Source organism: Oncorhynchus mykiss, chromosome 26 (genome assembly GCF_013265735.2).
Source record: "Oncorhynchus mykiss isolate Arlee chromosome 26, USDA_OmykA_1.1, whole genome shotgun sequence".
NCBI lineage: Eukaryota > Metazoa > Chordata > Actinopteri > Salmoniformes > Salmonidae > Oncorhynchus > Oncorhynchus mykiss.
In genome coordinates this window covers 29,257,843-29,268,069 of record NC_048590.1, presented here as the reverse complement: position 1 = coordinate 29,268,069, position 10,227 = coordinate 29,257,843, and the positions used below count along the sequence as shown (strand labels likewise).

Below are 10,227 nucleotides of genomic sequence, written 5' to 3'. Positions count from 1 at the left end.
CTGGAAGCTTCAAAAGGAGGGTGGTGCTTGGAATCATTGTTTTTCCTAGGTCAACCATGGTGACCTGCAAGGAAAGACGTGCCGTCATCATTGCTTTGCACAAAAAGGGCTTCACAGGCAAGGATATTGCTGCCAGTAAGATTGTACCTAAATCAACCATTTAACGGATCATTATGAACTTCAAGGAGAGCGGTTCAATTGTTGTGAAGAAGGCTTCAGAGCGCCCAAGAAAGTCCAGCAAACGCCAGGACCGTCTCCTAAACTTGATTCAGCTGCGGGATCGGGGCACCACCAGTACAGAGCTTGCTCAAGAATGGCAGCAGGCAGGTGTGAGTGCATCTGCACGCACAGTGAGGCAAAGCCTTTTGGAGGAGGGCCTGGTGTCAAGAAGGGCAGCAAAGAAGCCACTTATCTCCAGGAAAAACATCAGGGACAGACTGATATTCTGCAAAAGGTACAGGGATTGGACTGCTGAGGACTGGGGTAAAGTCATTTTCTCTGATGAATCCCCTTTACGATTGTTTTGGGGCATCCAGAAAAAGCTTGTCCAGAGAAGACAAGGTGAGCGCTACCATCAATCCTGTGTCATGCCAACAGTAAAGCATCCTGAGACCATTTATGTGTGGGGTTGCTTCTCAGCCAAGGGAGTGGGCTCACTCACAATTTTGTCCAAGAACACAGCCATGAATAAAGAATGGTACCAACACATCCTCCGAGAGCAACTTCTCCCAACCATCCAGGAACAGTTTGGTGACAAACAATGCCTTTTACAGCATTATGGAGCACCTTGCCATGAGGCAAAAGTGATAACTAAGTGGCTCGGGGAACAAAACATAAATATTTTGGGTCCATGGCCAGGAAACTCCCCTGACCGTAATCCCATTGAGAACGTGTGGTCAATCCTCAAGAGGCGGGTGAACAAACAAAAACCCACCAATTATGACAAACTCCAAGCATTGATTATGCAAGAATGGGCTGCCATCAGTCAGGATGTGGCCCAGAAGTTAATTGACAGCATGCCAGGGCGGATTGCAGAGGTCTTGAAAAAGAAGGGCCAACACTGCAAATATTGACTCTTTTCATCAACTTCATGTAATTGTCAATAAAAGCCTTTGACACTTATGAAATGCTTGTAATTATACTTCAGTATTTCATAGTAACATCTGACAAAAATATCTAAAGACACTGAAGCAGCAAACTTTGTGGAAATCAATATTTGTGTCATTCTCAAAACTTTTGGACACGACTGTACACTGTAATTCTGAACAATTCAATGTTATTTTAATGGACAAAAAAAACGTGTTTTTCTTTCAAAAACAAGGAAATTTCCAAGTGACCCCAAGCATTTGAACGGTAGTATATATATATATATATATATTTTTTGATATTATTATATATATATACAGTATATATGTGTGTGTGTATATACTGTATGTATGTATGTGCGTTAATAAACTCAGTAGGTTTGAACCTGAGCCTGCCTACTCCTCTCTACACTTGTGACATGCTCAGAGTAATTGGACTAGAAAATAGGGATTCACAGCACTTCTATGAGGAAAACACTTGAGCACAACACACTTTTCAAACCCACCTTTAAGTTATCACTGAAGCAGTAGCCAATAATATAGTGATAGCCCAAGAAAAACATCCCAAAAATGACAAATTCCTGTTAAACATGTTGGGACACTCAAAAAGCAGGCAGAGATAGGCATACCTAAACTCTAACCAAAAATGTACTCAATACAATTAAATAGCTAAACTTTTGGGTTAGTGGCTTTAGACTAAAAAACTGTTTTATCAAGGTTAAAATACAGCTGCTGTATTAAGTCTCTAGAAGACACATGAAAATGCCAGTTTAAACTTGCAAATGCCAGTTTAAACATTTAAACTTGCAAATATACAGACATTAGATCAGTTTCAGAGGCAACTTACATAAAACTCCTTTCAAACTCTCCTTAGCTGTAGTCTGTCCCAAAGCATTGTGTTACACCTACAGTCAATATTTACAGGATTCATATATTCAAAACAATTTCAATGATATTACTGATTTGAAATAGACTTACCATGACTTTCAAACAATTCATCATCCTCAAACAGACATGGTCACATGGTGTAGGCCCCATAGTAGTAGTCTCTCCAAAAGGGGGACACTTTTCACAGCACTTCCATAGAAAGAGATTTTCGCAGCAGGTTCGTTTTTGCTAACTCTGACCCAAATCCTTTTTCTTAACCTCAGTCTCCTAACGTGCTACGCTAATTTACCTAACCTGCTGCGAAAAAGTAATTTTGTGTGCAGTGAAAAGTGTTTCCCCTCTCCAAAATTGCTGACTGCAGTTGCCTTTTAAAGGGATAGCAGGTCATTGATTTTAGCCCTTCATTACCTCAGTGGTGGACATTCAAAAGGCCCCACCTGTTACAGTTCATGTTGATCATGCTGGTCTGTATGTTCATCTTATGTACAGTATCTTCTCATTCACACTGAGCATGACATCAGATATACACATACTGACATCCAGCTTACATGACTGTGGAACTATCAAGGAGAAGAGGCAAACACAGTATATCTAACATCACATTTTATTTGTTAAGTTACATGAGTAGCAACATTTAAATAAACATGATTTTGAGTATAGAATGAGATTTACATAAAACATCTAAATAACTTTTGTCACTCAGACAGCACAGTAAAAACATAATTAACAGGTGGAAGACAGAGGGCTTCTCAGAAGGCAGGGGATACATTCAATCATTGCAGATAGCGATGAAAATGTGTTGGCATAAACGTAGCTTTAAAAGCTGTTTAAATGCATTATGTTACCAAAAACGTTCAAGTAAAGTTTAAATCGTTATCCCAAACAAAGAGTCAGTGATAAGTTGTAGAAGTACATTTAAAGTATTTAACCAAAGAAAATGATCACATTGGGGACTCAAAGGGTACTCCTGCATTGTGAAAAAAGAACAAAACCATTTGGGGGTTTTTCAGAGCACAATAGACAAAATATTCACTTTTAACTAAAAGTAAACTACAGTCCTCTTCACATATGCACCAGCTGTATTAAAATAAAAAATGATCTGAAAAGAAAATGGGAAGAAAATGTACAACATACAAGGCCACAGAATGAGGATTGGTCAAAGTAATTTCATAAAAAAATCCTTTCCTCAACCTCATTCAATTCTGTGGTTGTGGTCAAAGATTTCACAGTGTGTGATTATATATATATATCAACTATATATATATATATATATAAAACATATTACACAGTATACCAATACTCAGGAAAAGCTCTATTGGCCATTTTGTGTAGTAGGTTATAGTTGCACATACATACTGTGGATTAAGTGCAGATCTTAGAGGTCCTTTCAATAGATCAGCATTTTACCAGAATTCAGGACACAGTGTTCCGTGTCAGTGCATAACCATCTAGGAAGTGTATGTGATCTAATGGTGTGGGTGGTGGGGGGAGGGCTGAAGGCACGTACAGTATCTAATGGCTTCAAATGTAGGTAATGACCTTAACATAAGATGCAAGAAAGCACGTTTTAATGTTCCTTGTATAGGTGCCTTCATTTAAGGGGAGTGCGGTTGTCTGTTGGATTTCTGTGGTAATTCCGTGGTCCAGCAGCACGTCTTTGGGTAGTGGGGTCCTCACACCTCTGTATTTAGCTTTCACAGTGTTCCACAGAGAAGTTGGACTCAGATCTATTAGGATAAGAGCAAAACATCACAGACTTAGAAAGAAAAACAGAAATGTTTCCCTCCACTGCTCTCTCTTGTGGAATGATTAGTAATTAAATAAAGGTACTATTTTTTTACAATAAACAGAGAACATAATGGTTTGAGAAAAGATTGGATTATCTATAAACATCTACTGTATTTAAAACTAATCCTTGATTATAACTTCAACAAATCACTAACGATTTGTGTGATATGGTCAAACAGAGCATGCTGAATGGACTTACAGGTCTTGCTGCTTGTGGATCATGTGGTTGTTGTACTCCAGAATGGGAGGGATACTCTCCTGATGCTCCTCCTCTTCATCAGGGAGCTGTGAAGAAATCCTAGGTGATTTAGCTTTTATTGTCCTACTTGTGTGAAATGTCTTCAGTGTGGTCAGTGTAATGCAATAGTTTTATCGACTACTATAGTTGATCTTTATTTCCCATTTTTTTTCTACATTTAGTCATAAAAATTCAGATGTAGATCTCAAAGGTCTGTAAGTCGTCACGTGAGACTAAATCAAAGACAATGGCACCACCTAGTGGCTATATTCTGAACAGCAGGTGATGAGTGGCTGGTTCTCTTACCTCCCAGTACACCTCATCATCGAAGCAGTTCTCATCAGCAGGATCACCCCAAATGGGTAACTTCAGGATGGAACCTGTGAACAGAGGAGATAGCGTTTAACTTCAGTCCCTTTCCTTCAAGTACGTCACCCCTTATAACACCCATATCACCTCTAGTTCACCCTTTACATGCCCATGGCTCCTCTCTATCTCTGATGCTAGGCTGTCGTGGCCAAACTCACCGACTATAGCTCCGCCTACAACCCCGAAGACGATGGACACACACATGCCAGCGGCCTGGTATCCACCCTGAGTTAACACAGTTCTGTCCTTAAAGTCTCCAGTGAAGTCAAACGTGTTGATCAACCTGGACAGAAAATAACAATGTACAGAGTCAGATTGTGTGCCATATTTAGGCTTAGTGTTCTAATGACTCTGTATATTTCCAACTAACCGTTAGACTACAGTCTAAACTGTAATTGACATAAATTGTTTGGTGTAAAATGACATTCATCGTTTAAGATCTGTCCTGTGACATACAGTAACTGTGTGATATGATTGGTTGATGAGAGGTTGTGGGGGAATATGTGTTCTGATTGTCTGTTCAGGTTCATGTGGTTTGGCTGTGTAGCCTTAGGCCCTCGGGTCTCCTGACTCACCCCTGCTTTCCGTAGACTGACTCGCTGGCAGCTGCAGCAGTGATGGCTCCAACTATCCCGCCAATCACCCCAGGCATGGCGTGCAGGTTGTGTATTCCACACGTGTCCTGAATCTTCAGTGTCTTCTCCAAGAAGGGCTGGGAGGAGACAGGGAAAAGTTTAACACACCCGTAAACAGCCCCAATTAGTGTGTTACCGTTTACCATAAAGGAATCTGCCCAAAGATTAGGCAACCATTTAGAGTGCTATACCTTCTTTTTTGAGTGTGGCCCAACATCATTCATAAGAAGTAAATAAGAGCTGTAAGAGTTGGCATGCCTTTCTTTGGACAGAACCTACTATGCCTACAAAACAAGACATTGTAGCTTTAAGCTGTGAGTGGCCAGGGTTGAGACTCACAGAAATGAAGATGTAGCCCATGGTAGAGATGATGCCGCAGAAGAAGCCCACGATCAGAGCGCCGTAGGGAGAGATCATAAACTCAGCCGCTGTCCCCAAGGCAACACCCCCCGCCAGGGTGGAATTCTGGATATGCACCTGTTAAGCAAGAGAGAGCACCAGTCATGACACTCAAAGTTGTCAGTCAACAAGATGAGCGCAGAGGAGGATTATGCAGACTGAGAGGTCATCAGTTAGTGTCACAAATACACAGTTACAGAGAATGTCACACATTCAAACACACATACACATAGTGATGATTCTTACCATGTCGAGCTTGCCAGTCTTCTGGGAGAGGCTGGAGATGGCCACTGTGGTGAGGACAGTGGAGGCCAGGCACAGGTAGGTGTTGATGACAGCCCTGTGCTGACCGTCTCCATGGTCAGTAATGGCCGAGTTGAAACTGGGCCAGAACATCCACAGGAACAGTGTGCCTGAGGAGAGAGAAGGGACAACACAGTTGAAACACACCGATCATCACACACACTTCAGCACAGGAACAGTGCCATGGCAGAAAACTTCTACAAACTAAAGATAGGTCACCATCACCAGAGGGAGTGAAACCCACACAGAGCCAATCAGAACCATTCATATGTTTATGCAATGAACAACTAGCTCACCAATCATGGCGAAGGTATCGGAGTGGTACACAGAGCCCTGCATACGCTTGCTCTGGTGTAAATTAGGTCGGTAAAGGACCCGGGAGATGGCCAGACCATAATAACCTCCAAAGGTGTGAATAACCATGGAGCCACCGGCATCCCTAGCCTGTGGGGATAGAAACAGTTGTTTGTTACCAGGTGTACCAAACCATGTGATTACGTGGCTGCAGGTCATTGAGATTACATAAATGCGTTACTATATCAGGGTTATAGGGTGAATTCAATGAATCCAACCATGGCTAATACAGTGTGTTTAATTTAATAGTTGTACGCCCAGAGAGTGCTTGATGGGACTCACATGAAGTAAGTTCAGAATGATGTACTCTTCCACAGCGAACAGAGTGACACCAAACAGGGTCATAACCAACAGCTGGACCGGGCTGACTTTGCCCAGCACTGCCCCGTAGGCTATGAGACAGCCCGCCACACAGAAGTCAGCATTGATCAGACTGCAGATAGAAGACACAGGTGGGTGGAGATTATTACTGGAGAGTCATGTGAGAGAGTCAGTCATGTATACAGTTGTAAAACCTGAATGACTAGATCAGTAAGTAATCCTCCTTCAGGTCTTTCTCTCAGCTATGAGAGTAATGATAGTCTGCCCTTCAATATGAATACCACGGGAGAGAAGTCTCAAGGATAATGATATTTGTGATTTAAGTCAACCTAAATGGTTACAACCTCCCCGCCTCTTGTTGTTGAGATTCTCAGAACAAGAACCCATCCATCAGTTGAACCCAGGGATGGGCAACTTTGATGGGGGTGACCCCCCCCCATGACAGCGAAGAGAAAACATTTACATTTTAAAGTCAATTTCCTGCAATACAGCACATTTTGGCATGGGGTGGAGGCAAATATTTGCATCGATGGGCCCCACACCGGTAGGTATTACGATCATGCTAGATAGCTGGCCGCTAGACTAACTCACCAATCTAAAAAATGTAGCTGACATGGGCTAATTGAGTGACTGCTGATGCACAACCACATTTTGAAATTGCACTTAGTTTATTCTATTATTCTAACTCTCAATAGTAAGTTGAGATCCCGACTGAGTCCCCCCCAGTTGAAATAATAATAATAATATGATGCCCGCGGGCCGCCAGTTGCCCATACCTGTTTTAACCCATCACCGCTTAACCCATGGTGACAGCTTGCTTAACCCTAAGAGAGTCTATGGTACATTGTATTGCTCCTACAACCATTCTGCCATTGTCTCAGTATGAGTAGCAACTCACGGACTAAGCCTCCTCCCCTCTCCTATGTGTGGGCACACCTCATCAGTTCTCACTCTAATTACTGAACAAATTGCAGCCTCATAGATGCACATCAGTGCAGTTGCATACCTTTCAACACCGATGAAGATCTTTCCTGTCTGGGGGTCTAGAGAGTGGAACCAGCCTTGCATTAGCAGAGCCCACTGCAGGCCGAAGGAGGCAATGAGGAAGTTGAAGCCGACCGCACCGAAGCTGTACCTCTTCAAGAAAGTCATGAGGAACCCAAAACCCACAAAAATCATCACATGGACATCCTGGAAGCCTGGAGAGAGGAGAGTTAAAAGGAGAAAGAGTGAGATAGAGAGAGATGGAGAGCGAGAGAATTTTTAAAAGTGTAAAATAAATCCTAATAGTTAATGAAACATGTTATTGCATCCAATGCAAGGGGCTCTCAGTAGTTGCATAGTTTTTAATAAAAATCAGTCCTGGTGTTCTGTACCATTTGGTCAAAGTTTTAAAGCTGTTAACTTGACATGTTCAACTGGAAATGTCATCATCAGATTAGCAGGTTTAGGATACACACCCTGTCAGTTTACACGCCAGAGCTACAGGTAGGATACACACCCTGTCAGTTTACACGCCAGAGCTACAGGTAGGATATAATCCCTGACAAATCAAAACACATCATATTATAAGAGGAAACAGATGCCACATAGCATCACGAGTAAACTTAACTTGTCACTCATTCAGCCTGGCTATCAGCAAAGATGCCCATCAGAAGCTGTTATGAACCAAGCTAGAACCAGACAAATTGGAAATAAGCACTGACCAACATGTGGTAAAGAGTTTACGTAGTTTTAACCCAAGTTAGGGAGGCAAATTTGTTCTGCTACTGCATTAGTCCATTAATGAATAGATGCTTTCAAAATAACTGAGACTGAGATCGTTGTCCAGAGGATTTCACAGGGGAAATCAAACATCCTAGAGATCAAAGGTTGTCATCTGATCAAACAGCAAGCATGCTTCTTATTAATAACCAGAGTCTTTGTCATTTCAATGAAGATGAAACCATGAATCATACATTTACTGTATATTGTCAACCTAAAGGATGCCCCAGGCAGACCGGTGATTATGAATGTACTTACTGGGGTATCTGAAGTAGAAGTCATTCTCTATGTCGCTGGTGATGTTGTCATGGGCCTTGGTCTCTACCCAGTGTGCGTTCGACTCCTTGTCGTAGCGGATGAAGACTCCGAAGAGGATGATCATGGCAATCTGCCAGACGAAGCAGACTACCGGCAGTGTAAGACGGATGTTGGTGTTCTTTTGCCGAGAGAAATAGTCTTTGCATCCCTGGCTGCAATTCCCCATGGTGGTGGCTGAGTAAGTACTGAGACAGTGTTGCTCTTTGACCTGCCCTGAGTGTGGCTGTGACCCTGAAACTACAGTCTGTATCACTACAGGTATATATGGGACAAAACAGAGGTGTGTCCTCAGTGTGAGCCAGCTGTTGCCCTACCCAGCGCCAAACCCTCCCTCCCCTTCCTGCCCTCTGGCACCTTGATAGATGACATCTGACATGAGGCAGCAGAGAGTCCCGTGCATTTGATTGTTTGTCACAAACAACATGTTTCATTGGAGGGGTTAGAGGAAAATCCGAATTTTTTTTGCCATTTTTTGTTGTTAGAGGAGATCTCCTTTGTTGTTACTGGGCAACAAGCAACCTGGTCTCAGAGAAAGAAGTATAATACTAAACATCCTCCAAGATGTTTGATAAGTTAAGTCATCCAATTTGTATGCTATTGTACTGTACAACTGGATAAGATGTATGATGATACACAGTACCAGTCAAAAGTTTGGACACAGATACACATTCCAGGGTTTTACTTTATTTTTACTATTTTCTACATTGTAGTATAATAGCAAAGACATCAAAACTATGAAATAACACATATGGAATTATCTAGAAGCCAAAAAAGTGTTAAACAAATCAAAATATATATTTTTTTGAGATTCTTCAAAGTAGCCATCCTTTGCCTTGATGACAGCTCTGCACACTCAACTGGAATGCATTTCAATTAACAGGTGTGCCTTGTTAAAATGTAATTTGTGGAATTTCTTTCCATCTTAATGTGTTTGAGCCAATCAGTTGTGTTGTGACAAGGTAGAGGTGGTATACAGAAGATAGCCCTATTTGGTAAAAGTCCATATTATTGTGTTAAGTTTACTCTGTTTATTTAGAACCTAAGGACGATTAGTAAAGCTTAAACCAAGTGTATTCACCCATTGGGTCATACAGCTGCATAAGACAAAACATATTTCCACTAGTTGTAGTATATATATCCCAATTTGGGAGGAGTCTCCTCCTTCCCTCTAAATATTACATCTTTATTACTAGGCAGGACGTCAAGTGATGCGGGCAATAAACTGTTCCTTCTCCCTTAATGTCATCTCACCTGACCTGACCTCGACCCCCTTCCTCACTAATCCACAGCTGTCCACTATTATCAGTGAACACAATAATGTGATTGACTCGCCTCTACTCAGCACCTCCCAAAGCCCCCTGGCTCCTCCTGACCCAACCATATACAGTTGAAGTCAGTGGTTTACATACACCTTAGCCAAATACATTTAAACTCAGTTTTTCACAATACCTGACATTTAATCCTAGTAAACATTCCCTGTCTTAGGTCAGGTAGGATCACCACTTTATTTTAAGAATGTGAAATGTCAAAATAATAGTAGAGAGAATTATTTATTTAAGCTTTTATTTCTTTCATCACATTCCCAGTGGGTCAGAAGTTTACATACACTCAATTAGAATTTGGTAGCATTGCCTTTAAATTGTTTAACTTGGGTCAAATTTTTCAGGACCCTTCCACAAGCTTCCCACAATAAGTTGGGTGAATTTTGGCCCATTTCTCCTGACAGAGCTGGTGTAACTGAGTCAGGTTTGTAGGCCTCCTTGCT

At 41.7% G+C, this 10,227-nt stretch overlaps 1 protein-coding gene across 1 annotated transcript; it reads right to left on the bottom strand.

The window, feature by feature from the left end:
• Positions 1-2,561: 2,561 nt before the first annotated feature.
• Positions 2,562-8,711, bottom strand: LOC110506587 (ammonium transporter Rh type C-like). The gene is made up of 11 exons (XM_021586314.2): positions 8,403-8,711; positions 7,387-7,579; positions 6,342-6,492; positions 6,002-6,149; positions 5,649-5,815; positions 5,343-5,480; positions 4,944-5,080; positions 4,527-4,651; positions 4,306-4,379; positions 3,961-4,046; positions 2,562-3,700 (listed from the first exon to the last, which is right to left on the bottom strand). The coding sequence occupies exons 1-11, from the start codon at positions 8,626-8,628 to the stop codon at positions 3,661-3,663; spliced, it is 1,485 nt and encodes a 494-aa protein (XP_021441989.2). The 5' UTR covers positions 8,629-8,711; the 3' UTR covers positions 2,562-3,660.
• Between the last annotated feature and the right edge of the window lie 1,516 nt (positions 8,712-10,227).